Below are 13,876 nucleotides of genomic sequence, written 5' to 3'. Positions count from 1 at the left end.
ACACGATCACCACCCAATGCCCCGGGAGGGAAGAAAGACCAAAGGGCTGTCAGGTTTCGGAGGAAGAGGGAGGAAGAAATTTTGGTGCTGACACAATAAACTCCTCCAGGGACGGCTTCTCGGATGTTTCTTCTCGACCCGCTTCTGAGCTCTGCTGGGCAGCCACAAGCAGCTCTTTATCTTCTACTGTTGCCTAGAAGGTCTACAGAACCCATAGTGGGCAACCCCCCCCACACCGACTTTCTGTACTGTTTCCTGTCTCTCCTCTGTATTTCAGACCCAACCAGAAGTGTATAGACAGATCAGAGCAGCTGACCGGCTGGGTCTGATGGGAACCTGGCCGGCAGCTCTGGGTTCAGTGATGCTGCCTACTCCTTTTTGTTCTGTATCTTTTCTCGTTACTTCCTACACACCAGCTCTTCACCTTACTGCAGTTAAACACACCTGTGTTTCTTGTAGTGCAAGCCTGGGTGCTCTCTGACGGCAGGAATCAGCTAGGAAGAGGTCTCTCATCCTTCCCACAAACTTGTTTTGGTGCTAATGTCTTCCAGATGTTCTGCCCTGAATCAATGTGTTCTTTTATTCTTTTCAAATGCAATATATATGCAAAATTTTTTGCCTCACAGGGAGTTAACTTCTCACCTCTGAGTTTTACCTGGCCCATCAGCGCTTCAGGGGAAGAAAGACTCCACAGTCTGCCCCATGGCACTTTTCCTGAGTCTGAAGTGGCAAAAGGAGCCAGAAATGAACAAAGCTGGGAAAAAGAGAGGCCAAGAGAATCCGAGACGGCCCATAAGATGGGATACAGAGATTTACTTTCTATTGTAATAAGAGAAATTCACAAGAAATAGCTAACAACAATGTAGATAACCAGTTGTGACAAATGTGTCGTTCTGTTGGGGATGTCAACAGTGCAGGGGGGGCGCTATGCATGTGTGGGGGCAGGGCATATATTTGAAATCTCTATACCTTCCTCTCAATTTTGCTGTGAACCTAAACTCTAATAAAATAGTCTATTTTTGTAATGGCTAGCAAGACAAAACATTGCTATGGTAATGATTACAGTTCATGGTTTTGCTGTAACAACTCATGGTTGATAGGGAAATTTAATTTTAAATGTAATTTTTGTTGACTCTGGGTTATCTTCAATGCTGAATACATTGGCCATTCTGTCACTCAGAGCAGATCTTATTAGTTGCCCACAAAGCCATTCCCTTTTAATCCCTCTCACAGAATTTTGTTTGTGCCTAGTGCTAGAAAATGAACTGTGAGTGATCTAAGCCAGGGGTTGGCAAATTACAGCCCAAATCTGACTCACACATTATTTTTATAAAGCCCATGAGCTATGAAAGGTTTTTATACTTTCAAAGGATAGAAGAGGAGGAGGAAGATGATGGAGAAGAAGAAAAAATGTGCAACAAAGGTAATATGTGGCCCCCAAAGCCTAAAATAGTTACTATTTTGCCTTTACAGGAAAAGTTTTCCCATCCCTGATCTAAGCCAATGATTGTCATGAGCACATGTACCATATCTGGACAACAAGATGTGGGGGCGGGCTGCCTGGGGTGTGTCTACTTTTTGGGTAGGGCAGAGAGGTGCCTTCCTGGGCTCCACACTTGGGGAGAGAGAAGGGAATTGGAGGGTGTTGCACCTTATTTCTCTTTTCTGAACATCATTAAAATTCAATTCAGGGGCACCTGGGTGGCTCAGTCAGTTGAGTGGCCAACTCTTGATCTCAGCTCAGGTCTTGATCTCAGAGTCGTCAGTTCAAGCCCCATGTTGTGCTCCACACTGGGCATGGAGCCTACTTAAAAAAAGAAGAAAGAAAAATAAAAATGAAATATTTTTTTAAGAATTCAATTTAGGAAATTCTACTTCTAGCCATGATGGAGTGATCTAATTCTTACATGAAGGTAGGTGTCACTCTCCTCATTTGAAGAACAAAGAAACTGCAGTTCAAAGATTGTGGAGACAGTGAAGAACAGATTGCACATGCTCTGGGGACATGCCCCAGTCCATTAGAACCACCCACCAAAGACGAAAGCATAGAGACTTTGACAAAACCATGGACAGAAAACACAGAATGATATTACCATGGCTTTAAATCAGGGGTTCTCCAGCAGACTTCACATGTCAGAGGTTATCAGCAAAAGTGGGCCAGGTAGGCTGTGGATGGGTCTCCTACAGGGTGGATGTTCTCCAGCAGGTGACATCTCTTGTCTGGCTATGTCAGAAACTATGGAATTGCTTTGTATTTAGCTTTTTGAATGGATTTCACTCCATACCATCAGCAACATCACATTTCCCATAATTCTTGTGAGGCATTTGGTGGTGAGAAGTGTTAGTGGATGTCAGCTGCCCAAACTCAAGCAGGAGAAAGAGTACAGAGTGTTGAGGCAGTTGTCTTATCAGCTCATATTAGGTTAAGGGCCAAGGCATGGTGTGAACCCAAATCCTATTAATTCACTAAGCCCCTTATCTGCTTATCTGCTATAGTTCCTATTTTTATAGCTGTTCACATGACCTAAATTAATAATCATGAATTCCTTCTTCCACCACTCATTCCATTTTCCCTTTACCCTCTGACTGCACCTCCATTGGATGGGGTCCTTCACCTGGTAAAGTGACTTAAACCCTCATTCCTATAAAAATGGAGTTCTTGATGATCCTGTCTTTTTCAACTGATGCCGTTCTCCATTGACGAGACTATTGAGTGAATTGACAAGACAACCCAGTCCATGTCTTTGGACCAGTTACAGTCTACCCAGCCCTCGTGGTGTAGCAGCAATACACTTTTTTTTCTCTTTTATTTATTTTATTTTTTTGAGGTAATTAGGTTTTTTTTATGTTCAATTAGCCAATGTGTAGTACATCATTAGTTTTTGATGTAGTGTTCAATGATTCATTACTTGCATATAACATCCAGTGCTCATCATCACACATGCCCTCCTTAATGCTCATCGCCTAGTTACCCCATCCCCTCAACCCCCGCCCTTTTGCAACCTTCAATTTGTTTCCTGGAGTCCAGGGTCTCTCGTGGTTTGTCTCCCTCTCTGATTTCTTCCCGTTCAGTTTTCCCTCCCTTCCCCTGTGGTCCTCTGTGCTACAATTTTCTCTTGGTGATCAGGATCCATCATCCCAGTCTTCACCTGTTTTTTCAACAAACAGCATTTTCCAGCATTCCTTGAAAGTATGTATGTGCATATATATATATATACATATATATATATGTATATATATGTATATATATATATATTGGGGATTTTTTTGTTTCTTTTGTTTTTTTTTTTTAAGAGAAAGAGAGCACAAGTGGAGGGGAGGGGGAGGGGCAGAAGGAGAGAGAGACTCTTAAGCAGGCTCCACACTCAGCACAGGAGCCCCATGTGGGGCTCCCCATCTCACAACCCTGAGATCATGACCTAAGCTGAAATCAAGAGTCGGAAGCTTAACCAACTGAGCCACCTGGGAGCCCCAAAAGTATATTTTAAAGATAAAGTCACTAGAGCTGTGGTTGCCTCAGAGACAAAGGGACCTCAGCTTCCAACCTTTGGTATCACTGCTTCTCATCTGATACGTGTCTTCGCTCAAATCTTAAAATCTTTTTAGAACAAAATCCCCTGTCTGTCCTTACTTATATGAAGCACTGCATGCTAGTGAATAATATAGTGTAAATGAAGAACCAGAAGAAAAACTAACAGATCGCTTTTCCTCTTAGTGAATCTGACCTACATGTAGCCCTTATTTCCCAGGCAACCCAAACCGAGTGTCACAGAAAGGGTCACATGCCAGTTTTCTCCGGCTCTACTCCCATCCTCCCCAGTGCAATCATCACCTCCCCGATAAACTATTGTGCTGAACTTGCTTCTAGTCTTACCCCTCCTAGACTTACTCTCCACCCAACACCAAAGTGATCTTTTTCGAACATAAGTCATATTAAGTTTTTCCCACACTCAAAACCCTCCAGCGGCTTCTCACCAGTCCTAAATGCTGGTTGGTGTCTCTGGGGGCTTATGTCTCATGCAGCCTCATAGATGAGTCTTCCTGAACACCTGGGTGTTGCCGTCTGCTACTGGGAGAGGAGATACCCAAGGCCTCTGCCAATGCCAAGAACAAGAGCAGTGTTGATAGTGCCAGCCAAATGCTGCCCACGGCCACTGGCACAAAGGAATTGCTTCAGCAGGTACTGAGGATTATGTCAAAACTCCCTATGAGGAATTTGGACTATCTCACGTAGCTGCAGAATTTGCCAGCACTGCCCTTCGGAATTGAAGAAGATCCTGGTACCTTACGCTTTATGTTCATTAGCATCCAGAATTTTTAAAATCTCTTCATTTCAGACTCCTTGCCCTAGATGGAAGCATTCATAAATCCAGTTCTAAGGACATTCTTCCATTTATGGCTCAAATAATAGATTACTCCATAATTGGTCAAAAATAAGTACAATCCCAAATTTTGCTAAGTTATTACACTGAGATGCATTTGGAAGAAGAAAGAGTCCTACACCCTAGTTTATCCCAGAAATAATTATAATTCTATTATCTATGAAGCTTAGCTTTGGGACCTGTCAGCATTTGGAGCCCATAGCCAAAAATATTAACTCCACTTTACCCATGAGTGAACCTGCAATTTACATGTGTGCTCACCAATCACCACCAGACTTGACCTACTCCTGCAGGAACTTGACAAACAATTGGTGAGTGACCTGTACAATAAACCCGGGGTTCCTGACTTTTCAGAGAAGGAAATACCATATACAGTCGACCACTGACCCACTGAGCTCTCCTGACCACTGACTTTCACTTTCTGTGGAAAAAAATTACGCATCCCTCAATGCTGATGTCACTTGTCCATTCTTCTATATGGAAGCAGTCCAGCTATCTCTACTGCTTCTCTCTTCTCTCTACCACTGCACAAATTTTGAAGACTCCCCAGACTCAGTCCGCTTCCCCTTTACTTTATTTCCTGACTTACAGGAAAACTGAAGAATGCCCTCCCTAAAAGATTCAAACTAGAGCTAAAGTAGCTCCTCCCCAGCAGAAACCACTGTATTTGTATTTCTCTGCTGGCAATGGCACTCCATTCTTTTATCCACAACTGCTAATGAGGCCAATGGATTCTTTTCAGTGTCTTACTGTGTTTCTTTCACAATTACATGCTGACTCAACATAATACATTTATGTAGGCAATATAGCAGAGAGCCCAGAAATCAGACAGACCTCGCTCGATACAGGTCCACTACTTATAGTTACCCCAATGTTTGTAACATGTCTCTGATTTTCTGTTTTCTCACCTTTAAAATAGAGCTCATAGTAACAGCCAATTAGCCAACATATAGTACATTAGTTTTTGATGTAGTGTTCAATGATTCATTAGTTGCGTATAACACCCAGTGCTCATCATCACACATGCCCTCATTGGCTTAGAGTCAAGAACAAAGTATATGAGATCCTTGGCCCATTTAGCAAATGGGAATGATTACATGATGATGATGGTGATGGTGATGATGATGATGGTGGTGATGGTGAGGATGGTGATGATGATGATGATGATAGTAAAGGGACACAAATCACAAAGACACAAGATGTAGGATATCAAAGTGTTTATTGAGGTCAAATAAACATAGCTCCATAATTACTGTCATAAATATAAATATTAGCTTTATACTTAAGTCACAATATCATATGCTTCTATAAATAAATCTATATTATTAAAATGACATAAATAAAATGTGTACTGACAATAATAAATAAACTCATAAATAAAAAGTATTGATCCTGGAAATGAAATTATCTAGGGGTTTTTTTTTTCCCTAAAGGAAGGGGAAGTAATCTTTTTTTATGGGAATAGACAATTGTTTTAAAAAAATCAATTTCTGTGTCCCAAACACCAACTACAATAAAATGTTATCAGTAATTCTCAATAAGCTTGGAAGGTCTACCTTCTGGTCTTCTGGACACAGGTGACATTGTTGTCTTTTTTAAGCTAAGCAGGGATTTGTTTAGAACCTACCCATGATTGTAAAGTTTGGCTTCCCATTTTCCCTCTGGTAAAAGAAAACCTGTAGGGGATCTTGTTGTTATTTCTAACAGGCAAGAAGGGTTAGTCATCTGTTTTCCAGCTTTGCTCTGGTCAAATGCAGGCATTTTTCAGGGCTATAAACAGCAAATTCAGTTCTCCAATTGCTTTGATCTCTCCATTCTCTCCAAGCTGTAAAAGTAAGAACACACGAGCATTTGAGCATTTATACCATGCTTTTTAAAGAGGAACAAATTAGAAAAAGATGGTGAAGTTGCTGGAGACAGAAACCAAGTTTTTGCCTTTTTGTAAAACAGTCTTAATAATACCCTTTTAGCGAGACTATAATATGATTTGCCATAGACCTTACAATTATGGCTAACTTAACTGAAAGGGCACCAGCAGGCACCACTCTCAATTGCATCTACACTAATAAAACTGTTTCAAGTCACTTCCTCCCCAGAGCAAGCGGATGGAAGCTGTGCAGGCATCTGCAGGACCGAATGCCCCCCATTAGGCCTCGACCTGCCTCATCCCCTCGCCAACAGTCTATGACCAACTAACTATAACAGCTCAGCTCACACAGGTTTGAATCAAAACTGCACATTTACCGGTACATGTGGGTTTTTTCTGTTCCCACCTCCCTAACAAAGGGGGAAAAAAAAAAGGTTTCCACTTTTGTGGGGAAAATACCAAATAAGTCCCATCCAGTTGCTTTAATTAGTAGAAAGCCAGATACACATTCTAAACACCACGTCTTTCCTCCTCCTTCCAAGTCCTACGCGAGTGAGACTTCCAGACTCCATAGGAGACAAAGGTAAATTCAAGTCCAAAGCATCCTCCTCTGAAATTCCTCTAATCTATTAAATTTGCTGTAGATTCTTTCAAGGAAAACCATAAGCCATCATTGTCCTCGATGCTTTGTTCTCCTTTCTCTTCCTGCTGTCTCCCATCATTCCCCCTTTCATACTTCCTTGCACATAATGCCAAGCAGTACTTCTTAGATCTCAAAGACGCCCAAGAGCACAAAGAATGCTTCAAGTTCTCTTGCCCTACTGTCTATCATGCATTCGACCACAGCCTGCTCTCTGCTGTTACCTGCAGTGGCAGAGAATTAACACCTCCAAGACCGCCCTCCCATTTCAGCCAGTGCTGACCAGTTTCCCTCAGGTTGAGCTTCCTCAGAGTAACATTCCTCTCTCACCTATGCTTTCTGGAGCCACTGGGTTAAAAAAAAGAAGAAGAAGAAGAAGAAGAAGAAGCATAACCGCTCTTCCACATGGCACCCTATTGCAAATGTGAACGTCGATTCTCTCAAAACGGGTTAAAAGCTTTAAAATCTATTTCCCCACATGGATCCCACTCAGATGTTTCTCTCTCACACTGCATTTTTCTAAGGCCAACAAAGTAAACCGACATCAGGAATTCTTCAAACCGGAAGTGCAAAGCACTTCTTGGCAATGGCGTCCTAATATTCAGCACTCCTCACCTGGGTAAGAGACCCACGACAAGAGAATTGATCTTCACAGTGAAAGACTACGAAGGCTTCAATGATCACAGAAACGGTCACATTCAATAAACCATGAGCGAGAAGAAATACTTTTTTTTTTTTTTAAAGAAACATCAAGGGGGGGAAAGGGAAGATTGAGGTTACACCTGTTACTAAAAATTCCATCAGCTAGAACCTTCGTGCTGCTGAGGTTTAGTTGTACCCGCTTGCAAGAGCATCACTTTCGCTGCTAGCAATCATTCCTCTGGTTTTTGGTGAGTCACAACTGCTAGCCTGAGCCTTCTACTAGTAGTTCTTTTCCCTAAATAGGCCACATGATAGTATCATTCTCTGTACAAATGCACACTAGCCTACACCAGATAGATGCTCACTGGGGACATGAGGGAGGGAGGAAACCAGAAAGGAAGGGGGAAAGAGAGAGGAAGAAAAGAGAATTTCCAGTTCAAACTTGCATTCACTCTAATAAATCCATTCTATTTGAAACTGCATAAAAGAAATTGGGGGTGGCTCACTCTTGCTTTTAAATTAAAATCAATAGCTGTTAGGTATGATAATTAAATATAAGTATCAATCATTCCAGAAATTCATCCTATCGGTAAGTACAACTCTTCTGTTATGGTTGTTCTGGGTTTATTTCTCCAAGTTTTAGATCATAAAGTCAATGGCTTCCAAAATCACCTCAAATAAATTTGTCCCCAAGTACTCCTCTGTTTTTGAACAAGTGCTTGTTCAAGTTATATGAATCAGTAGGACTCTCGAATTTCCTGAAGAATTAATCATACTAAAACGAACACAAATTGCTGCTGGAAAGAATGCTGGATGGGATTCAAGAGACCTGCATTCTAGCCCTGGCTCTGCTACTGGTCATGCCCAGAACATGGGGTGATGAGATTAGAGGACCTAACTTCCCAGCCATTCTATGATTTGCAAAATTTGGAGACTTATTTATAAATATACAGATATATATAATATATACAAGTATATTATATATATATATATATATATATACACCTAAATAATCAAACTGATGTAGGCAAATCAGGTAGAAAATTATACGTAGGGGAAAAAAGAAAGAAAGGGAAGGAAAGAAAAACAACATTTGTCTCTCCTATTTAATAGGTTAGCATTAATAGTTATTCGTAGTAGTACCTTTTTCACTGTGTCCTTCAGCATTTGCACATTTCTCTGGATATGCTGGTCATTGTTCTCAATATGCTACAAAATGAAAACCAGAGCACTTATTTTAACACTGTTGTACTGAAGCTTTATGAACTCCAGTATCCCTAATTGAGGTGTGTTACGATGCACCTGGAGTTAAAAGTTCTTAGCAATTTTGCCCACAATGACCTAGATTTCACCAGTGACCTAGATTTTCAGAGCTCTTGAATTCCCTTGGACGCCAAAATCCAGTCATTTCCCTTACGTGGGACCTCTCTTCATCTTTGGGAAATCCTACTGAGGTTTAAGTTTGTGGAAAGAATGGAGTGGTTTATGCAAATTCTGTGAAGAATAAAACCCTAAATCTACCAAAAAAAAAAAAAAAAGCATGCTCAGAACAAGAAACGGACATAAAATATCTTGTGTGAACAGGAGGCCCTCTTCAATAAATACTAGGTCCCTTCACTCTGTCCACTCCACTCCAGGCTTTTTTCACAATTTTAAATGTTCAGAGCCATCAAGGTCACACACCTCTGACTTTGTCACTTCTCCTGACATCCAAGGGGCAATCATCTTTGCCCACCCAGCACTGAACATTAAATCTTTCTGTTACTCTCTCTCTCCCATCCCTTCCATTTATACTCGGGGCATCTATGTCCACATCTAGGCATTTTTCCCTACAGTTCCCAACGCCTTTCTCGTCTCACATAACCTGAGTTGTTTTTTCCCAGGGACAAAGGAGCCTTCTGTGCTCTTGTCTTTCAGACCCCCTTCATCACCATATATTCAAAATGTGACTCAACTAAAGTAGTGATTCCAAGTGACTCTTGTGATGGTGTTGCTGAGGCATCTCTTGCTGCCAGCATGGAAAGGGGCAGGGCAGAGACGGGCTCTAAAGGGAAGAAGGGGGGCAGGCAGGCAAGTAGGAGAGGGTGGAGAGCCTAAGCTGAGAGAAGAACTCACACATTGGCTTAGCCTGTTGCTGAGCTTGGCCAAGAAGGGCACCACCTCCTGCATATAAGGCTGGAATCTATGGGATTGGGGGAGCAGCACTTCCTCAAGGGTAAAGTTCAGCACCTCCTTCATCAGATAGCAGCGCTTTCCTGCCTGCAGGCAAAAGTGAAACAGCAGGGATCATATTAGAGGGCATCCAGGAGACCCAAACCATCATCACTAGCATCCAAATAACCATGGATGCCACACTGCCCTGCTCATCGTGACTATGGCTTACATTGACTCCGTGGAACAGTTTATCCCCAATGAGACGAACATCTGTGTTGTTATCTGCCAAACTAGCCTGGAAGAGAAGAAAAGACTAAGTGCCTGGACATCGAGGAGATAGAAGGAAAGTCTGTGAGTAGAGATGCACTCTATCCATTCTCCCCAGAGCAGCCCCGTGAAGCCTAAAGAAAGAATTCAGATGTGTGCATGAGTTTAAAATAATGCACAGAGGAGTAAGGGGAAAAAACAGTCAAGGTGGGCTCATAAATGGGCTTTTTGGAGTAAAACTCGACGTACATATCATCAAGGCCAAAATGGAAGGTCTTCTGGTAAAGCCCAATCTCCAAAGAGTCTCTAAAGAGACATAGGAAATAATCTCTGGTCTGCCAGTGAGGATAGATGATGGGTTCTTAAAGAGGATCTTAGTAGCGCTCTGGAGAAATTTTTAGGAACTATCATCAGGTTTCAAGTAGAGAAGATGCGAAAGAGAGAGAGAGACTGAGATGAGTACCTCCTCAGCCAGCATGAAGGTGCGGTTGGTTATATAGGGCTGCTGGAAGTCGGAGTTGTCAAGCCTGCAGTGAGAGCCGATGGGCACAGCTGCTCCTCCCTGCACCCACAGGGCAAGGAGAAGGAGGCAGCTGGAGGCCAGAGTCCCCATAAGGGAAGAGTCCACACATTTCTGCAGGGCAGCCATCGCAGACAACTCTAACTGGAGCAAATGGTGACTAGAAAAGGAGAACCTGGTATCAAGAGAACAAGAAGCAAAAACATAAAGGCAAACCATTAGGTATCAAGAAGTATATCACATCAAACGAACCCATCTTAGCAAGTTTGCTGAAACACTTACCTGTTCCGATGATTCTGCTTGTGAGGGGAAGGCAGAAGTTGCTGCTTTTATAGCCCCCAAAACACACATTTTTTTGGTAAAAAATATGACATCAGCAATTATCTAATTTCCAGTACTGTCTTCTGAGAACTACCTAACCACCACAGGAGCCCACAAAACGCCACCTCCTATTTTTCCCACCTTGAAATGCGAGTGTTTCCCTAAAACGTCACTATTAGGGCCCCAAAGGTGTTTTTTACAGATAAATCCCAGAAATTGTCTAAACGTCACTTATTTTTCAAAGAAAACAATCGCTTTGTCTTCATAGATTCCAGATTCAGTATAATATTTTTTGATCTTCTGTAGTAGCTGAGTAAACAGTTTGGTCATGGACTCATTTTCCCACCAGCTTCATAGATTCTTATCTCATTAAAGGTGATCAGAAATAAAGGACCTGTGTCCTATATCCTCTGCTTTAAAATTAATAGTGATAGCTTAGAGGTAATTCCATTTTTAAAAATAATTTTGTCTCTCTTTTTTTTTAATATGCTGAATCCTGAGGAAGACTCACATTTTAAAAATAACAGTGTTGGCTAATCTAAGCATTGTTTTCCTCCCATTCTGTGACTTTCTAAGGTAATCTTAACAATTATGGTGGATGCAAATAGATTTTAAAATTTTTTTGTTGGGGGATGCCTGGCTAGCTGAGTTAGTGGAGCATGTGACTCTCTTGATGTTGGGGTCATGAGTTTGAGCCCCACATTGGGTGTAGAGACTACTTAAAAAATTTTTTTTATTGAATTATAATTGGTATCAATTTAAATTTGGAAATACTAATGCTAAACCATCTAATCACTATTTCTCGTAACATAATGAGTACTTCAAGAATACAGTGGGTATAGTAGCTCATCTTAAAATCCTACCTGTGCTCATTCTAAACAACACACAAATTAAGTCTCAAAATAATATTTCCAAAATTCTTATAACAATTTTTATTATGTATATGGATGTCTAAGGAAGAGAATCTGGCAATAAGGCAGTTATATGTTGACTTTGAATTATTAAAAATACGTCGAGTTCTAAACAACACCTAAAAACTAGACTGGAAACCCTTCCAAGGGGTGGACAGCAGGGAGCATGTGCACTGATCTGTCTCTAGGGGAAGGAATGTGCAAATTCGTTTGATCAGATTTTTCTCCTTGCAACTAGTCAAGATAAGGAGTCTTGAAGAACTGGAAGAAGGAAAGAGAGTAACTATAGAATCTTGAGCATTGGTGAGATGGGAGAGACCCAGGTGGGGAGGCACAATGAAGGATTAGAACATCATGATGACACTGAGCGTTTGGGAATGTGCCTTAGGAGACAGATGCAAACGGGAAGATTCGGGAGAGTAAATAAAAGCTAGACCCATTCCAAACATTTGCTTGAGGTCATTCATGAGCCCAAGATGAGGAAGCTCTTTTTCATCCAATTTTCTATTATATGAGATATGGCCAACTTGTCCAAAACTCTGTATAATTATATTAGCACTAGGTTTAAGCTATCTTGTGGATTAAATAGTCTTTTGTTGGTTTGCCTGGGAACCTGACAAGCACACCTAATTTTGTTCCCATGGAAAATAAGTTTTGACATAATCGAATTATATGCTTTCCAGGGAAGAGTCTTAGTCTTTTTTATCTTTGTACCTCCAGTACTTAAAACAGTGCCAGACATATAAAAAGAAATCATCTTTTTATGATGTCAAGTGAATAGATATATAGATCTGTGAATTTAAATAACTCACTAAATATCTTTGGGACCATGCATGGAAGTGATTTGGGACTGCCTTTACAGTACTCTTAAGGTGAGGGTTTGGCGCAGTCCTCCTGGCCAGCTTCATTATCATTCCTGAATAGGGAATAAATAGCTGTGAAACAAAAATAGAATGCCAGAAAATTACAAACCAGTCTTTAACAGCAGCGGGCCGGTTCATTATATAGCCCTGAGGGACAAACTTCCAAAAGATAGTGTTAATGGAATCGAGATCGTAGGCTTCCGTGAGCTTGACCAAAACCCACTAAAGTGAAAATCTGCCCTGGGATTTCCGAACAGTGATACAAGACATCTCAAAAATATTTGTTATTTAGAGAGTTGTGAGAGAGAGAACACAAGCAAAGGGGAGAGGGAGAAGCAGGCTCCCGGCTGAGCCTGGAGCCAACTGTGGGGCCATGTTTCCTTACATCCCCAGCCACACTATCTAGCTCAGATTTTTGCCAGCTTTTGGAGGTTTCAAATACTATCTTATTATTGTTGTGATTTGATTTTTTTTTCTCATACACTTGGAGCCACTTGAGTTTCCCCTTCTATGAATTGATTGTTTATATCAATTGCCCATTGTTCTAGCTGGTTTTGGTCTTTTGTTGTTGTTGTTGATTTATAAGAGTTTCCTGTATATTTTATGTATTATTTCTCTTTTTGCTTGTAGGCATAACAAACTCTACTCTCAATTTGCATTCTACTAACTTTGTTTTTTTTTTTTAACAGAACCTTAATTTGGATGACATCTAAGACATTATTTTTTGTCACATGGTGACATGCACTATTCAAGGCTTTGTTTAGAAAGTCTCTTTCCACCTCCAGGTCACAGAGGTATTCTTCTATCTTTTCCTCTTTTTATGGTTTTACCTTTTACAATCAGGTCTTTAGTGGATTTTTGTATGTGATGGAAAGTAGGGAATCCAGTTTATTTTCCTCCACATAGTGAGCCAATTTTCCTAACACAGTTCATTAACAGTGAGTCCTTTATCATATGTGAGTTTCCATATATAAATAGCTATCTCTGAACTCTGTTTTGTTCCATTGGTTTCTTTCTTTTCTTTTTGTTCTTGAGCCAGTTTCATAATATTTTTATTAATGAGGAATGTCTTTATATCTGGACAGGAAAGTCTGCCCTCTTTGCTCTTTTTCAAGGCTAACTTAGCTATTTATGGAAATTTCATATGTTTTTTTACAGAAATTTTATAACAAATTTGTCAAGTTCCTGTAAAAAATGCAGAAGAGACTTTGGGCTATCACTTAATTTGAGGAGGATTAATATCTTTATAATATGAACTCATTCCATCCAAGAGTATTTACCATCTCTCTACTAAAGATCTTCTTTTATA

General features: G+C 40.8%; 1 protein-coding gene across 1 annotated transcript; it reads right to left on the bottom strand.

The window, feature by feature from the left end:
- Positions 1 to 6,129: 6,129 nt before the first annotated feature.
- Positions 6,130 to 10,601, bottom strand: IL22 (interleukin 22). Its single transcript, XM_027595763.1, has 5 exons — positions 10,416 to 10,601; positions 9,915 to 9,980; positions 9,647 to 9,790; positions 8,675 to 8,740; positions 6,130 to 6,207 (listed from the first exon to the last, which is right to left on the bottom strand). The coding sequence occupies exons 1-5, from the start codon at positions 10,599 to 10,601 to the stop codon at positions 6,130 to 6,132; spliced, it is 540 nt and encodes a 179-aa protein (XP_027451564.1).
- Between the last annotated feature and the right edge of the window lie 3,275 nt (positions 10,602 to 13,876).

The sequence above is a fragment of the Zalophus californianus genome, chromosome 9 (assembly GCF_009762305.2).
Source record: "Zalophus californianus isolate mZalCal1 chromosome 9, mZalCal1.pri.v2, whole genome shotgun sequence".
NCBI classification, from domain to species: Eukaryota; Metazoa; Chordata; class Mammalia; order Carnivora; family Otariidae; genus Zalophus; species Zalophus californianus.
The sequence above is the reverse complement of the archived record's forward strand: the minus strand, read 5'-3'. Positions and strand labels throughout refer to the sequence as shown.